This window comes from Apteryx rowi, unplaced genomic scaffold (assembly GCF_003343035.1).
Source record: "Apteryx rowi isolate R43461 unplaced genomic scaffold, aptRow1 scaffold_338, whole genome shotgun sequence".
Taxonomy (NCBI): Eukaryota; Metazoa; Chordata; class Aves; order Apterygiformes; family Apterygidae; genus Apteryx; species Apteryx rowi.
Genome location: NW_020449841.1, coordinates 573815 through 591434, shown reverse-complemented (window position 1 = coordinate 591434; position 17620 = coordinate 573815). Strand labels below are relative to the sequence as shown.

The 17620-nt window shown below is 60.0% G+C and overlaps 2 protein-coding genes across 2 annotated transcripts in view; one reads left to right on the top strand and one right to left on the bottom strand.

Annotated features, from left to right (window-relative positions):
* Positions 1 to 206: 206 nt before the first annotated feature.
* XPNPEP2 (X-prolyl aminopeptidase 2) lies at positions 207 to 8429 on the bottom strand. Its single transcript, XM_026072180.1, has 21 exons — positions 8384 to 8429; positions 6575 to 6648; positions 6256 to 6366; positions 6103 to 6166; positions 5742 to 5846; positions 5503 to 5589; positions 5202 to 5348; positions 4972 to 5073; positions 4723 to 4804; positions 4144 to 4339; positions 3827 to 3916; positions 3622 to 3731; positions 3266 to 3343; positions 3065 to 3136; positions 2820 to 2880; positions 2593 to 2662; positions 2357 to 2461; positions 2001 to 2060; positions 1745 to 1821; positions 844 to 942; positions 207 to 413 (listed from the first exon to the last, which is right to left on the bottom strand). The coding sequence occupies exons 1-21, from the start codon at positions 8427 to 8429 to the stop codon at positions 207 to 209; spliced, it is 2043 nt and encodes a 680-aa protein (XP_025927965.1).
* Positions 8430 to 9073: 644 nt separating this feature from the next.
* The window catches only part of APLN (apelin), a 13521-nt gene continuing 4974 nt past the window's right edge, over positions 9074 to 17620 (top strand). The window contains exon 1 of the mRNA XM_026072179.1: positions 9074 to 9092. Within this exon, the coding sequence (XP_025927964.1) occupies positions 9074 to 9092 (19 nt within the window). The remainder of the gene's footprint in view (positions 9093 to 17620) is intronic.

Genomic DNA, 17620 nt, shown 5'->3' with positions numbered 1-17620 from the left:
GTGTGCACTACCCCAGCCCCACACGCCATGGACAGGGTGACAGCGCACAGGGCTGCCGCAGCGCATCACGCTGACGTGCTCACACCTGCCAGCATTACTCATGTTTAATTGCATGCAAGAAAAAAAAAAAAAAGGAAGTACATGGTGGGGAGAAGAAGTTGCCCCGGCAAGGAGGAGGAATGTGGCAGGGCTGGCTGGGCACAGGGTCAGGCCTGCAGCTCGGTGAGCAGCGCCGAGATGAGGGAGGTGGTGGCCAGCACGCACAATGTGGCGGCAGCGGTGCCGGCACTGCTCTGCACGAAGGGCTCTGTGTTCCTCTGCAGCCAGCGGTACTCCTCCTCCAGCTGCTGGCTCTGCAGCTCTGGCCCCACGCGCTCCCGGATGGTCTTGTAGTAGGTGTTCAGGTATTGGATCTGCAGCCAGGCGCTGAGTGGTGCCGCGGGAAGGCAGCCCTGGCTGCCCGCCCCATCGAACTGCTTCAACCCTGCCTCAGCCACAGGGGCTGTTGCATGCCCTGGGGTGGTCCATTTCCATTTGCCCACTCTGTCAGCCCACCCTGGCCTCATCACCCACCCGGGCACCCACCCCAGCCCTGTTCACCTGCCCCAGCCCCATCTGCAGGCCCCACTGCATCCATCCATCCTGTGCCGGCCCCAGCCCCATTCACCTACCTGACTGCTTGACCACCATGGTCCTGTTTGCCCACTGTGTCCACCTGCCCTGGCCCCGTTCTCTTGCCCCCCTGCCTACCCTGGCTCCATCTGCTGGCCCCATTTGCCCACTCTGTCTGCCCAGCCTGGCCCCAAGTGCCCACTCCATTCACTCGCCCTGAGCACCCAGTACCTGTTCTTGCGACAGGAGGCTGACGTCGATGAGGTTTCGGTCATAGGGCACCAAGGACACCACCTCAAAGGTCAGAAATGGCTTCTCCCCAGTCTGGTGCTGCTGGAGAGAGGCTGTGAGGTGTGTGCCCCAGACCTGTCCTGGGAGAGGCCTTTTGTCCCCAAACTGGCACTGAGAGAGGTGCCCAGGGCCCTGGCTGAGGGCTGTGGGACCACTGTGGCGTGGCTGGCCAACAGCCCTCATCTCAGTCCTGGGAGCATGAGGAGTAGCTGAGCCCAGCCTTCCACACCGTGTCGCCTGGCACTGTGGCACTGTGCCTCCCTGACCCCATGCTACCCCAGCACTGTGCCACCTTGGCACCATGCCTTCTCAGCACCATGCCACCCGAGCACTGTGCCACCCCAACCCTGTGTCACCCTGACACCATGCCACTCTGGCCAGGTGCACTGCAGGCCTGCTCCCTGCCCAGCCTCGTGCTCACTGCTGTCCTCAGCATGTGCCTCCATGCCCCTCTCTGAGCACTACCCAACCCTTCTCTGTGCCCTTGAGTAGCCCCTGAGGAAGGAGGGGGACCTGGTCCCTGTCCCTGCTCATGCCAGGCCCTGCAGCCACAATCAGACATGGAGGTGGCCTTGTCCCTCATGGCCCTGGACCACAACTGCTCTGGGAACCCTCTGTGGTGGGCAGGACCTTGGCACCGAGGGCCAGTGGCTCCCTGTGTTGCCCATGGCTTGGGGAAGGGCAGCCTGCCCTCCAGCTCCCTGCCTGTCCAGGATGCCGGGCTCTGCAGACGCCCCAGCCTTGAAGCCTGTCTCACCTCCGAGCTCCCCCAGGAAGGAGTCCTGGGGCAGGAGGCAGCCTCAGGCTCCTTGGGCATTTGGTGTAAGGAGGAACACGTTACCTTAGTCTGTGCCTCGACCACAAGGGCAACGTCCTCGATACGGATTCCAAACTCACCATCCCGGTAGTATCCGGGCTCTGGGGAACAGGAAAGGTGCCCAACAAGTCCTGAGCTTCAGCAGCCCACGAGAGGCCCACACTGGCCCCAGAACGGAGTAGCAAAGCAAGGCTCCCCCCCCTCCCCTCGCCTGGTCCCATGGCTCTGGGGCTGTCCCAAGAACCAGAGGTGTGGGCAGGACCTGTGCAGGTGTACGTACCAATGGATGTGAACATGCCCTTCATCAGTGGTATATTGTTGGACTGGAAGCCCACAGGCCCTGTGGAGGAAGCGTGGTTATGGCTCCTGGGGACAGCACGCACCAAGGGGCCATGCATCGAAGGGTCATGCCAGGGCACAGCCACTGCAGGGGCAGCGTCCCTCGCAAGAACTGCATCACCCAGAGCCCTGCAACCTGGGGGATGTTCACCTGCAGCGAGAGGGACTCAGCTGGGCCCCGACAGGCTCTGCATGACCCACCACCATCTTTGTCCCTCCCAGCCAGGCCGTGTCCCTGATGCTGCAACCAGTGGGACCCATGGTGCAGTGGGCCCCGCACACCCCAGCAGCACCTACACTCATGGACTGATAGGAAGTTTCCGATGCCATGGCCAGTCCCGTGGCCGTAGTTGAGTCCGACTTCCCAGAGTGCCTGACGGGCAAAGGACTCCACTGTTCTCCCTGAGGGAATGACAGTGCGGGATGGGGACTGAGCGAGCTGGTGAGGGCACCTGCCTACCTGCCCTGCTCTTCAAACCATTCATACAGGCCTGGGCCACCCCAGACCACCCCATGCCTGGCACAGCACCCACCTGCTGTGTTGGTGGGGAAGATGAGGCGGGACAGGTCAATGTTGCCCATCAGCACGCGGGTGTAGGCTTCCTATGAGGGATGTGTGAGTGGCTTAGCATGGTGTCCCTCAGACACTCTCCCTGTATGTCCAGCCCTAGCCCCTGGTGGCATCCTGCAGTCCCATGGCCAGGACCTCAGCGCTGGGCACTGCAGAGCGATGCCCGGACAGCATGAGAAGGGCTGATACCTTCTGGAATGGGGTTGGGACACCCCAGTGCATGGTCCGAGTGATGTCTGTCGTGCCGTCCCTAAGGAGAGGGGAGTGAATGGGGGGGTGACGCGGCTCCAGTGTTGGCTCTGGCAGCCCCATCATCCACAGAGCTGGGCACAGCCTGCTGTCACCCCGCTGCCTGCCCTGCCAGGGGCGCAATGGGATGGGGGGCAGTGCTGTCTTGGGGGAGCCAGAGGAGGATGGGGGAAAGCACTACGCACAGGTATTGCCCTCCGGTGTCAGAAAGGTACATCTCATCGACAGACAGCTTCCGGCTGCTCACGTTGGATGGGCTGGGAGGRAAGGAGGGTCACTGCAAGGGATACCTCAGAGCCTGCTCACAGCCCCCATCCACCCACTCCCTACCACTGCTGCCAGCCCTGGTGCCCTGGCCCTGCCAGGGAGATGTGGCTGAGCCATACCTGTAGTGGGCAAGTGCTGCATTGAGGCCGCTGGCTGAGATGGACTCAAAGCTGGGCCCGCGGCTGTGCTCCTGGGCCCTGGAAGGCAGCAGGGAAGGAGATGCGTGGGCACAGCCAGTCCCTCCAGAAAGAGCCTGGTGTCCTGGCCCTGAGGGTGCTGAGCAGCCAGGAGACGTCCTTGTCACATGCAGGCTCCCAGGCCCCCCCACCAGGCATGGCACACAGGAGAGGAACAATGTTGACCCAGGTGCGGTGCACCAAGGGCACCTGTCCATTCCAGGCAAAGCATACTGAGAGGCCCCGGGTCCCCCATGCATGGCACACTGAGAGGGAAGCCAGCGACCAGCGGTACTGACCAGCGGAGCGCATCTACGTGGCGTGCCCCCGAGAACTCGTCCACCAGCCCTTGGGGGACCATCTTCTCCAGCCACAGCAGGTACTGGATGACAACCACAGCATCCCGCACCTGCAGGCAGCCCAGTAGCATCAGAAGGAATGAGCTGGCACCCCAGAAGTTCCCTCCCTTCTGCTTCTGGCTGAGAGGATGGGGAAAGCCCTTACATGAGCGGCCCGCAGTAACTCCTGCTCCTTGGCATTTTTCACAGCCTTGGCAACCATCACTGGGGAATAGCTGTCCTCCAGGAGCTTCTCCTGCAAAGGCAGCCTAGGGATGGCACGACTGGGCATAGCCAGCCACTCCATCCACCCTGGGGACTGCTGCAGCACGTCCCATGCCCCCACAGCTCTATGGCATAGGCTGGCTTTGGGCCTGGGAACAACCCATGTCTGCAGCAGCAAGGCTCCATGGCCCAGGCCTCTCCGGGCCCTCTGGCTTGGGAAGGTCTCTGTGGCATGTGGTGTGGCTGGCGGTGCCTTACCTGGGGGATGATGCCATAGAGGCCGTAGGTGGTATACTCGGTGCCAAGCCAGATGGTGACGTTGCCCTGGGCATAGTCGCGGACATGGGCACGCACCTGGCCATACTCCTGCAGCTCCACACACAGGGGCCCAGGGCAGCCTGCCTGCAGGGACTGCCGTGCCTCCGCTGTCAGGCGCGTCTCATCCACAAACAGTCTGGGGACAGGATGTGTGACTGGGGCGGGCACAACCATGGGACTGGCCTGGCTCATTTGACACCCAAGCCCAGGCAGTGTGTGGTGCATCAGTAGAGAGTAGGGCATTGGGGACCGGCTGAGAGACTGCAGAGGGGATGCAAGGCTGGGAACTGGGCCAGACTCCAGGCTGAGGTGGGAGGAATAAGGTTGGACCTGGGCAAGATGTGGAACTTGGAGAGGGGACACAATGGGGCTGGGTGCCACAGGACATGGTGGGCTCTGGGGAAGAGGGTAACTGAGTCCAGGGGTGCATCTTAGGTGAGGGTCCCATGGGTGCTGGCCCCAGAAGGGAAGAGGGGTGTGGGCCAAGCTACCATGTGCCTGTGGGGAGATGCTGCCCACCTTATGTTGGTGCTGGTCAGCAGCGTGTAGGAGTAGAAGACAGGGTTGTAGGGGATGTCATCTCCACGGAGGTTAAAGAGCCCTGTCAAGAACTAGATGTCAGAGCCTGCACTTGCTGGCTGCCCCAGTGCCCCCAGGGCTCGGGGCAGAGCCAGAACCCCTCTGGCACCGACCAGCATGCAGAGCAGGGCCCACAGGCAGCATGATGGCTTGGGACCCGCAGTGGAGGTGGCCGCACTGGCTGCTCACAGGCTGTCTCCTCCAGCCCTGACAGCAGCACAGCTGTGGGGTTCCGGACATGCTGCTCCATCTGCTGCCGGATCCCGGCCACCTTCTCCTGCCAGCTGCTCCCTGGGAGGAGGGTGAGAGGCCGGCTCAGCCTTGGGGTCCACCGAGGCCCCCTTGGGCTGGGGGCTGCTGTGGGTGCCAAGTGACAGCAAACACTCACCCAGTGACCCTGGGGAAGACTGTGGTTTTACCTGTGAACTCTGCTGGGAGGCTGTAGATCTTGCTGGAGGCTGGAGGGGGTCTCTGGTCACCCCACACTTGGTCCACAAGGTTGGTCTCGATGGGAAGCAGGGTCCTGCCGGAGCCATGGAGAGCCTCACTGTAGCTGTTCCAGGTGTCTGAGGTGGGGAGCAGTCAGTGGTTAGGGGCACCCAGCAAAGGTCACCTCACCACCACCTGGGGACTGCTCACTGCACCCTGGTGGGAGGGTGCTGGGCCATTGGGTGCTGCAGGCTGAGGGCAGGGAAGGTGTTAAGCAATGGGTGACCTTACCGATGGAGAAGAGGAAGGGGTCCAAGCTGACATTGCCCCCTGCAGGAACTGCCTCAAGGATCCATAGGCCGATGGACTCAATCCAGGCTGCAAGAGAGAGCTGAGTGGCACTGAGGGGCTGGCCTGGGTCCACCGAACCAGCCGTGTCCCGACCTGTGCTGGGCCCAGTCGAGGCTGGGACACAGGGGGGGCCAGGGGTGATGAGACCCTGCTGGCTCCCCAGCTTGCCCTGCACTGACTTGTCCTCTGCAGCTCCCAATTGCAGTCCATCTGGCGCTCTGCCTGGGTCCAGTAGCGGCTGTCGGTCCACAAGGCAGCCTTGTCCAGCGTCACCACGCCTGTGCCTGGGGCAGGACAGGGGGCTCAGGCATCACTTCTCCTCCCCCGCCAGGCTGCCTGGGCACCTGTGGGTGAGCAGGGACAGCCGGGGTCCCCAGCGCGACCTCCTGCACGGCGCAGGACCACTGCTGTGGCTGTGTCCAGCCTTGAGGACCCCAAGGATGGAGACCCCCAGCTCTCGGCCATCCTGAGGCTGGGCACTGGGCCACTCCGAGCGGGGAGCTGGGTGGGAGAGGAAGCCAGTGGTGATGATGGTCTCACCTGCAGAGCCGGTGAAGCCGGTCACCCAGCCCAGGCGGGAATCCCGCTCCGCTATGTACTCACTCTGGAGACGAGGACAGAGCTGTGAGGGGCAACTGCGGGGCACCCACTGCAGAGCCAGCACCCCAGGGTGCAGGGAGGGTGCTGCCTTACCATGTGGGCGTCTGTGGCAGGCACGATGTAGGCATCAATGCTGTGGGCCTTCATGGCGCCCCGCAGAGCCGCGAGTCGCGCTGTTGTCTCGGTGACTGTGGAGGGCAGGTACTGGTGGCACAGGGAGAAGTGCTGAAGGGGACCCAGTGGGCAGCTTGTCCCAACTGCAGACACGGCTGCGGCCTGCTCCCCTCTCTGTGAGGGTCTTGGGGAAGCACCGGGCACTCTGGGGTGGTCCCAGGGCAGCCGTGAGGCAGTCAGAGAAGTGATGCTGGGAGCAGCAGACCGACAGCAAGGGCAGGGCACCACAGAGGCTCACCGGGGGGTTCGTGGAGCAGTCCCTGATGTCGGTCCTGGGAGAGGTGGCCCGCTGCAGCTGTTCTGCAGTGCAGCCTGGGGGCAAGAGGAGACCTCAGAGCCTCAGGCCACAGCCCAGGGCCCTGACGGTCCCCTGCTCCGGCTTAGCTGCTGAGCCAGTGCTGGGGCAGCTGGTGGCCCCAATCCCCAGCCCCAAATACAGACCGAGCCCAGCTTTTATTTATTTTACAAAAATAATGTTTCTAGCCTTGGGAATTGTGGGGGAAAACCAGTGATATCACCTGGATCAAGTGGAAGCAAGTTCCTGGCAGGCGGTGGGTGGGCACTGAGAGCAGCACACAGCCACATGCCCACAAGCCCCAGCACTGTGGGGGCCTGCCAGTCCCACGGGCACAGCGCAACTGCTGCGAAGCACAGCCCATCCCTGCAGCACCTGGCAATCACTGCCCTCCTGCTTTGCACCAGCCCAGGAGCCAGCCCCGTACTGCTGCGACGGGGACGAGGTAATGGGCTGCTAAGAGTCGACAGAGCATCGCCAGTACTGGGGCCATGGGAGGAACTGGCTGAAACGTGGGGGTCAGGGCTGTCCCCTCGCAGGACCTGGCCTCTCCCCAAAGCTGTTCTACATCAGATGTGTTGGACACCATGTTTCCCCAAACTCTCGATCATTGCTGGAGTCTGCTGGGAGACCGGGAGGGGTGGGAAACTGCTGCCAGCACGCTACAACCATGCTACAAAGGAGCGATCACATCTGTCCAGAGCCTGTCAGCTGGGCAGGCAGTGTTGGGGCTGGGAAACTGGTGGGAGAGGAGCCAGGGGCTGCTTTGATGGAGCTAATTGGAAACAGGCATTGTGGAAACACCACATCTTGGAAAGGTGACCCTGGGAGGGGGTTCAGGTCCTGGGATGCTGGAGCCTGACACCGGGTCAGCCACCATCTGCAAGGGCCCTGAGCCTTCTGCTCCTGGCCATGCATCCTGCCCCCGTTGCCAGGGACACCGTGGGCCCCAGACGTACACCGGGCCGTGTGCTCGTGTTTGCAGGCACCAGGCCTGGAGCAGGTCCTGAGAGGGCAGGGTGGCTTGGGTTGGGCAGGTCAGAGCCTGGCACTGCCTCGATAAGGTGGGGGGCATGTGGCGAGGACCCGCCATGGCAGCGTTGAGGCTTGAATGGTGATGCTCTGTCACTCAAGTGCATGGCAGGTGCTGTACTGGGTGGCAGGCACCTGCCTTCATCTTGCTCAGCTCTCCCCCCCAGTGGAGCTCTCCTGTCGGGCTCGGGTGGCAGCAGCAGCTGAGGACCTGCTGCTGAATCCCCTGTGTCCTGGGGGACATTTTTCTCCCTCTCAGGACAATAGCACCAGTCTCAGGTCCATGGGGCAATGGGGAAATCTGTCACCATTAGCATAGCATGGCCTTGGACACCTGAAATCTCCATGCCCTCTGAGAGCTGCTTCTTACACATCACCTCCCCAGAGCTTGTCCCTCAGGGATGTGGCCACCTTAGGCCAACAGGCAGGATTAGCCCCTCTCCGAGATCAGGACCCCCTGCCCTAGGGCAGCAGGGATGGGGACAGAGCCACAGCACGAATCTTGCTCCATAAGGGAAAACCCACCCTTGCTGTGCTCCCTTGGGAATGCAAAAGCTGTGATTTTTGACTTGACCTGAAACACCCCCACATCCTCAGTGCTGAGACAACCTGGTCCCCAGTCCCTGGACATGACACCTCCCCTGGCATGTTCTCTGTCTGGGCTGTGGAACAGACTGTATCCTCAGCCCAGCCCCTCCACACAAGATGTCTCTGACTTACCTTGGAGCAGGAGCACCCAGGCTATGATCCACGGAGAGGTGTGCATGGCTCCTCCAGCTGCCTTGAGCTTCTCTGGCTGCCCTGAGCTTCCCCAGTCGGGACAGGTAGCAGAGGGAATGTGTCACCAGTGCCTTTGGTGACCAGTCTGTCCTCCTGCGCCTTTGCCCTGGGGGCGGAGGGATGCTGGATGGGAGAGCCACGACCCATAGCAGATTGGGGGGGGGGGGTTGTTGTCCTATACACTGAGCGCTTCTCCTTGAAAGCAGATCCTGCCACTAGATAAAAGTAAACAGCAAAGTCAGCACAGAGTCCAAAGATCCTTCCGGAGCACAGGTGGGGCTGTGCCAGCTCAGCTTGGCATGGTTCCACCACCTGGGGTTAAAATTAGGGCAGAAGGGGCTATGCCATGCTCTGCTCCCTGCATCCCCCAGGAACTTCTCATCTCCTCTCACTGGAGCTGCGGAGGGCTGGTGTAAGGGCTTGCAGATGTCAGAGGTGAGGGTGCGGGGTGCTCCTGTACACCCAGGTCTGTCCATCACCCCCTTGGCATGCTGCAGCAGGGCGCTGGGGCAGCATGGAGCGGGACAGAGGGACCTGCACCCGCTGACTTCCCTGATACCATCCAAGGCGGAGCCCCGGGAACTTCCTGGCTCCTGTCCAGGATGCTGGGCTGCCAGGCATGATAACGAGATGAGGGCTGATAAGCAAGGTATGCAGCAGCTGTTTCCATCCAAGAGATGGGCAGTGAAGGAGGCAGCATTGGTGCTGGGGCTGAGGCTCTGGCTCAGTCCTCGGGGCCTTGCCCAGAGGCATTTGGAGGTCCTATTGCTTGGGCAGAGGGGGTCCAGACAAGGCAATGGCAAGGGGCAGCAGCAGGGCTCTTGGGAGATCATTACCTGCCTCACATGGGCCATGTGTGGCCACACAAAGCTGAGCTCTCCTGCATCCTTCCTGAGGTATCTTGCAGCTTGGGCCTGCCAGGGCCACAGGGACATGGACACCAGCCACCCTCTGAGATGTCTCCGGCCTGCAGGGCAGCCACATACACACACACACACACACACACAACTCCTGCAGGGCGAAAGAGAGTTTCTCTGGGGCTGGGTGAGTCACAGGGTTGGCAGGAGCACAGCTCTTCCCACCAGGCTGCCATCTGCCAGCTAGTGGCCCCAGCAACGCAGGCACCAGCACCCAGGCACGGCTACCTYGCCAGCTGGCTCCCTGGGTGCATGGCCCCACTGAGAGCAGCCAAGCCCACAGGCGTGCCAGGAGGCCTGCTGTTGCCCTGTGAAGCTTTGCTGACCCTAATCAATAGCAATTGCTAAATATTAAAGCCAGCACAGGAAGCTAAATTGCCCTTCCCTCCTGTAGGTCACTAACAGTAGGTCACTGTCAACAGGGACAGTCCTGTTTACACATGACTTGATGGTCCCTGGGCATCGCTGGCAGGTGAAGATGGGCCCCTGAATTTTTTTGCTTGGCCATTCTTCCTCTGCGGCTGTAGTAAATAGGTTGGCAATTTCATACCAGCAGTCCTGATATGAAAAATGCTGCCCAAGGGAAAAGCTGACCTGCAAAGGGTGTTGCATCAGTCTTGGCACAACCCTGTTCCCATAACTGTCTCATCTCCATGCCTTTATGTTCAGGCCTGGTTGGTCTGTGCTGAAATCTGTGCAGCCCTTTGGCAAGGTCGTGTGCTAGTGCAAAGCAATGTGTGTGGGAAGAAACCATCCATCCTCAGTGATGGGCCTGTAACTGGCTCTGCTCCCTCCGTGAAAATGCCTTTGTGCAGCCTAAAGCCAAAGCAAGGCTAGGAAAGGAGCAAAGGATGACTCAGGGAACAGTGTGATGGCACTGGGGCAGAGCTGCCAGCAGTAGACAGGTGGAAAGCTCTATCTTTGCCCTCCTGCCGCTGCCATCCACCCTTGAGCCAGGGCACCAGCTGTGTGTCTGCAATATGGGACCTTCTATGCATGTTCTCCGAGCAGCACTTGTGATGCAATGCATAAATGTGAGCTGAGCTGGTGGATGTCTTCTTTCGCATCTTCTCATCCTCCAAACTATCCAGTTGTGCTAATCACAGCCCTAGCTTGTGGGCTGTGGTGCTGCCAAACCTAGCAGGGATCTTTCTTTATAAACAGAATTTACAGGGCCCCAATAGCAGGGAATTGCAATAACCCCAAGTCATCTGGTTGTATGTCAGGGTCCTCACAGCTCCCATCTCATAGGACAAATGTGCCAGAAGAGGAAAGTTGGTGATGGGCAGGAACAGCCCCATCAGTGTGCTCCTGCCACACTCACAGTATCATGCCCCCGTGTACTTGACACCTGGCCGTGCAGTTGCAATGGGGACAGCCTGCAAAATTGCAACGGGGTTGGATGAGACGGAAAGCAAAGCAAGAGAAGGTCTGTGTTCAGTGCACACAGACGCAGCATGCCGTGTGCCAAAGCCTTCCAGCCCACGAGAACCTGGGAGAATCTTTCTCACTGTGCCTGAGCAGGGAGCCTGGAGCAGCTTATTGCTGTAACACCAAAACTCTACGGCTTGTCAAGTCTTAAGAAGATGAAGGAATTTGTGATAGGCTGGGAAGAGGCACAAGAGCATTAGGAGACTTAATGAGGGCCCATGACACTTTTTGGGTGACTGTTGCACAGCCAGGTATGTAGCGAGCCAGTGTCCCAGTGCAGAGCAGGGGTAGGGACAGAGTTGGAGATGGTTCACAGAGGAATACACGGAAGGAAGAGAGATGTGCAGACAGCTGCTGCAGACAATGACAGCACACAGAGCTGGGCAACACGTGAGTTGTGCATGTGATGAGCATGTGGTCAGCAGAGTGCCCACCAGCCATGTCTCACAGCTAGCAGGGAGCTGTGCAGCCACACCGTGCTGGAGCGTCTGCCAATGTAAAGTACTGCGAGACCGCTTGCCGCAAGAGCCTGACAGCCTACAGGCAGGCATAGGACCCCCACGATGATCTCCAAAAAGAAAAGGCTTGAAGGGATGGGGCTACCCCTCACATAGTGTTTTCATTCAGGCTTTTAGCTGTTGTTGTTACATGGAAAAGGAACTGGGCTTTGCGGAGACCTAGCTGAACTTTTCAAGCCAACTCTAGCATCTGGGTAGCACAAATATACGTAAGGCCTTGAATGCAAGTGCATAATAACTTCAACACTAGTGAGAGCGCACAATTTTGCTAATGGAGTAACAGTAGTAATCAATTCAGAGTGCATTAGTGTGTCAGGGTTTGAAAAGCTGGTAAAGTGGACAATGGCAATATTTTAGCATCAAGTGGCCTTCCGAGATCAGAGGCATGTTTGGTGATAGCATGTTGAAGGCTGGGAACATCTTGTTGGCTAACAGACTCAACTTTTCAGTGCAGGCAGCAGTACCTCACTGTATGCACATACCAACCGCACAGCTCAGGGACCAATGGCCATTTCCAAGGGCTGTGCCAGATGTGGTTTCCACAGGATGAGCTCTCTGGGATCTGCCCGTCATCCTGTCAAGTCAAGGGGCCCTGAGCTCAGGACTGCTGCTGCCTTTATGTTGATAAATAGCCAATATTAGTAAAAAAGAGCATTGATTCCCAAGTCCAGGCACTTTTATTGCACGTTTCCTCTAACAGAATTAATGATTTCTCTGTGATTATTAGAGAGAAAACCTGGCTGAAGGACAGGCTGGTCTGTCTTTGGCATGGTCTCTATGGTCTTCTAGATGGCAGAACTGCCTGTTGCAGGGTGAGACACAGACCTTTGTGTGAAGAGTGCAGTGCCAGCCCACCCATGTCCGGGCAGGTGGACATGGAGGAGTTCCCATTGGAAAGCTGCTCGCAGCTTTTGACAGCTTTCAAAGCTCCTTTTCACAGTGCAGGATGTCTCACAGGCTGGCTGCACTGCAGAATGGATGCAGTATAGCATCACCTTCACAGCCTGCCCATCACAGCCGTCCGACCAGCGGCACTTCCTGGGGCTCTTTCTCAGTGTGCAGCCAGGTACACACACCACAAACACAGGTCTGGAAGAGGACAAAATACGGATACCACCGAGCGAGATGTGGTACAGGGAAGGGAGGCAAGCTGACAGCAGTTGATGAATGGTAGGATGACCTCAGTGCCATCGCAGCAAAACCTCGCGCGTGCTCCAGTGCTGGATGACTTGCAAGGCAAATCCAAAAGGTGGAGTGAGGCTGACAGTGAAAGACCAGGACCTGAACCCAAGGAGGGAAGCTCTTTCCTGGAGATGTCTTTCCTGGGAGCACTGGAGGACAGGACAAGTGGACATGGAGGAAGGAGTCTTCTGACATGTCACACAGCAATGGGACCCTTTTTGGGAGCCCTGCGCAGAGCTGCCTGGCAGGACACAGACATTCATGGGCATTGAGAAGATGGCGTGCCTGGGAGCCAGACATGCAGGCAGGAGGCTGGTTCCTTGGGTCTGCAGCAGGGCTTGTGTCACCTGGAGGCTTAGTCCCAGTAGCTCAGTCACTATGATGGTATAAGCAGTAGGAGGTCAGGTAGGTCCTACAGTAAATAATCAAGTGCTCTATGAACAAATATGTGCATACACAGCAGCCCAAGGGCTGCACCACTGAAGCAGGTGGGGGATACCCAGGTTCAGATCCCTCTGTAGCCAAGAGGATACAAAGCCCTCTACAGAGCCAAGAAAATTTATCTACCTGGGTGAGGAGCCAGGCTGGCTCCTGGACTTTCCTGGCTCTGTGGGAGGCTGGGTCCTGCCCTGCTGCAGCCTGCCATCCCTTTGGTGTCCCCTTCCCTCCATCTTGCAAGCCTTCTGCCTGTCTAGACACCTCCCTTGAGGACATCTCTAGCACTGGGCTTCTCTCCCGATCACTGTAGGTCCCTGCAGCAGGGCCCGGCGTGCTCCAGCACATCTCATGCAAGCTCTCTGCTTCCCGCCTGGGCACAGGCATGATGTTGAATAGTCAGGCCAGGGGTGGGAGAAATGGAGTTGCTCAGATATTCTTCCCATTTGCAATAGCATTTTATGACCTGTCAGACAGCCAGTTTTTAATCCATTTAATGTGGCAGCACTTCTGCAGAACCTCTTTGAGGTTCTTAATGGAAATGGCATGTGCCTCAGGGCATTTGCTGAGGTGTACAGGCCAACCTGCCCCTTCCCCTCCCATCTCCCTGCCCCCGGGGAGCTGACCCTGAAGTCCCAGCAGCCAGTCCCATGCCGCGAGAGTGGCTTTGAGCCAGACGTTGGGAATGGTGCTCTTGGCAGGGGCTCCCACGCTGGCCTCTGTTGGCCTGGGGCAGCCAGCACGTCCAGTTCCCGCCAAACAGCCCCACCAGCTGTTGGCTTTGTTGTGTGGATGACAATGCTAACGGAAATAGCACAGCCTGCCTCTCCAGATGTTGGGCTGTGGGGCAACTGGTCTTGTTCCTCAGGGTGGAGACACTTGCAGTGCTGGAACGGCAAGCATGGGAACGAGCCTGCCAAGTGGAGGCCAAGCATGGGAATGGCCACTGTGCCTCCTGCTGAGCACCAGGCCACGCGCAGCCCAGCACCGTGGCCACTCTGGGCCTGTCTCCCTGCCCTGCTCTGTGGGGCTGAGATCCCCACAGGTCCATGGGGCTGTACCAACCGTGAACCTGGTACAACTGTGAGCCTGGCACAGCTGTGAGCCTGGCGCTTCCTGGATGACCTCCCCTGGGCTGTGCAGGCTGGTGGGCTCCGGTGGGTGCTGGAGGAGTTGGTGCCCAACCAAGGTGCACGTATGGCACAGTTTGCCCAGGCGAGAGGCAGTGGGAAAAGCTGGAGCACTAGGAAAAATGCCCCCTTTGGCAGTCGGGCGCTTGGCAGGGCAGTGTTCCCGCTGCCAGCTGGGAAGAAACATCCACAGACCCTTTCCTGCCATGGAAGGGATTTGGGAGATGGAGCCCCATCTCGTGTGGCTCAGAGGAGAGCCAGCATCAAGCAGGCGAGGGGAACCTCCCTGGGAAAACACGGATGTGGGGCTGCCCATCATCCTGCCACCCCACCCCCGTGGGTGCAGCCACCCCATCTGCCAGCTGCAGGCAGAAGCTGAGAGAGGCAACCCTTTTCTCCCTCTCTGCGGGGATGTCTCCATGTGCACCGAAAACCAGTCGCCCTTGTTCTGGGCCCTGGCAGCTGCCCACTCTGGGTCAAACGTGCCACTTTTTCACCGTGTCATAAGCATCCTTCCCCCACCACGCCCACCTCCATCGTCTTGGGGCTTCAGCCCTGGGAAAGCAAGGAGCTGAACCAATCAGGGTGAAAATCCCTCTGGTTTGTATCACCTTCCTAGAAACACAGTGAGAGATAGGTGGGACAGCACTTGCTTCTCCCCTGGCCACTGTGGCCCCTTTCCAAACTGCCACATGCCTCTTCCTTGCTGTTGTTCCCCCTCCAAAGCTCCACTCGCCCTGCAAATGCTGGTTTCAGCATTGGGCCACTGATGCTGGAATTTCATATCTCAGCTCCTTGCAAGGCCCTGAGGGAACGGAGAGCGAAAATGAGCTCTCCATTGCCATGGAAATGTTTCAGGAGCTCCAGCTATGGTGCTCGCTGCCATGACCCCAACCAGTTGGCTCCAGGGTGGTGGACACGTGGTTGCCAGTCCATGCCTGTGCTGCAGCATACACGAGACACGTTGGGATCCTTGCGCTGTGCTCCTTGCATGTACTTGTGGGGCCTGGGAGCAGCCCTGCTGTGGTGTGGGGCCAGGCTCATCCTGCCCTGGGGCTGGGGAGCAGCCTGGCCCCAGGACTGGAGGTGGCTGGGCAGCATGCCCATACAGGGACTGCCTGGCTGTGCCACCTCAGTGACTCTCTGGCCCATGCAGTGACAGTCCAGCTGTGCCACTGCGGGGGACTGTCGCTGTGTCACTGGGCTCCTGCTCACCACGAGGTGGCACCACGACCTTGCCGTGGAGCCACAGGGACCCTTCACCCCGCTATCCCCCCAGGTCCCTGGCCCACCCTGTGGATGACAGACGCAAGAGGATGTCGTCGTCCCCCCCCCAACCATGCCAGTGACAACATTCTCTCAACCATGCTTCGGGGGGACCCCCCACTCCTGCTGGTTATGGGGCAGCAAATCAAACCCTGGCTCATTGCTGGCTCCCACAGGGACTGGTCCTGCCACAGCCCTTCTAGTGCATGGGGCCAAGGTGCAGGAACGCCTGCTGGTCTCACATCCATCCTCCTGCTGCTCCCCATCCCCAGCCTCTCACATGCCTCTGTGCAAGCTGAGACCTGACACATTCATGTCACAAAGGACCTCAGGCTGCCAGTGCCCCAGGTGGGAACATGGCACCCGCTCTTCAGCCAGTGTCGCCCCGCAGTYCCTCGCTTGGCATGAGGCTGGGTGAGCTGAAGAAGGGGGCGGTGGTGGGGATCCCCTGCCCCAGCAGCCCAGAGCAGCGGGGATGGGCAGAGCCCAGAAGGACTGCGTGCTCGCACACACACGCGCACACACCCACACACCCAATGCTGCCTGTAATTGTTCTGGCAACAAAAGTTTCTCAATGATGTGAAATGCAATTGCCATGGCAACAGCCAGACTGAGGTTTACTTCCATCCTGGTAATTAGTGACATGTGCTAACGATGCTTCCTCCCCCTTCCCTTCAGGCCTGGTGCAAGGGTAGGAGCTCAGCATCCACTGAGCCTTTGGCGGTGGCCCAGGCCCACCGCTCCCGTCACCCCACTGCTTTGCCGCCGTCCCCAGCTGCTGCCCGCTGCAGGGCCGAACCTCCCAGTTGCACAGGGGATGGCCCCACCTAGCGAAGGGTCTGCAGGGTGATGGGGGTGTCCCCTGGCCGTCCCCACCCTGCAGCTGGTTATTCCCAAGCCCTGAGCTTAATGCTGCAATGCCCAGAGCTGCCCTCTCTGCTGCTGTCCCCAAAACCACCCTTGCGTCCAGGGATGGGGCTGCTCCATGGATAGGGCGGCAGCGTGACATTAGCCCTGCGTCCTGCACTTGCCTGCTGGCTGCACCTCCCTGCTCCTCCTCGCTGAGTACTGCCGCACTCGTTTCAGGGATGGCAGGGCAACACCTGCTCTTTGTGGGTGGCACCACAGCCCCAGCACTGGCAAGGACCCCTAGGCCATGCGCCGAGGCGTGCTGCTCCTGGGGCAGCTCCCCCCCCCCCGCTCCAAACAAACAAGTGTAAACAGGACAAAACTCATCGGAAGGTGCATGTCCGGTGGGGCCCTTCTCCGCCATTAGCAGTTTCCTCGAAGACCCATTGGAGGAAGGTGTTGGGGAGCGCGTGGAGGGGAGACATCCTCCCTTTGTGGGCTATTGTTAGCCTTCCGCCACCTGCAGAAACCATCGGGTGACTCAAGCCTGGGCGATGCTCTTCGGCAAACAGGATGCAAGCGTGAGCGGCAGCAAGGGCTAAAGACGCAGGAATGCGGAAGCAGCGTGGAAAGAATGCAGGGAGCTGGGGAAAATCCCTTGTGCCAGTGTGAACAGCCTCCCCTGCTGCGGTGGGCACCCTGGCAGCTGGGACCCGCCGCAGGACGCGGTGCTGCACCCCCCAAATTCCTGGGCGCAGACACCTGGGGGGTTCCCCAGGAGCAGTGGGGAGGTATGGGCAGGCCGCGGTGGCACAGCACGCTGCAGGGGCTGGAGGGATGCCTGCGGGCTACGGCTCCTTGGCACAGCTCCTGCAGCCCTGGTCCAGGGCTGTGCTCTGTGCGAGCGCCTGCGCCCCGGGGGAAGACCAGCGTGGCGGGGAGCACGCTAGCAAGATGCGATTGAGCAAGCGGGGCTGGCTGCACCGTCCGTGCTGTGAGGCTGATCATCACTGGCAGCGGGTGATTCCCGCCAGAGCTGAGCTAACTGCGGATTTGCAGTCCCGGCCTCAGCGGGTGTCCTAGAGCAACACGTCARCCACGTTGGAGAGCCTGCCTCCCGCCCCGCGTAGCTCTCAGGCCTGGGGCGCGGGGTGCACCAAGGCCAGCGCTGGGCGCTGCAGGGCTTGTGCCTGGCGCAGTGCCCATTTTGGTGCCCTGCAGCCTTGCGAGGGCGGCTGGGAGCGAACCACGGCCAGGAGGCACCGCATCCGGGAGCACCTGTGGCCGGGAGCACCCCATGGCTGGGAGGCACCGCAGCCAGGAGCAACCATGGTCCCAGGGGCCACCACCACCAGCCATGTGCCAGGCGTCCCTGCGGGAGGGCATGGCTGCAGGCGGAGCCCAGCCAGATGGACCCAACTGCCCCCCACACAGCCCCCCCACCCCAAC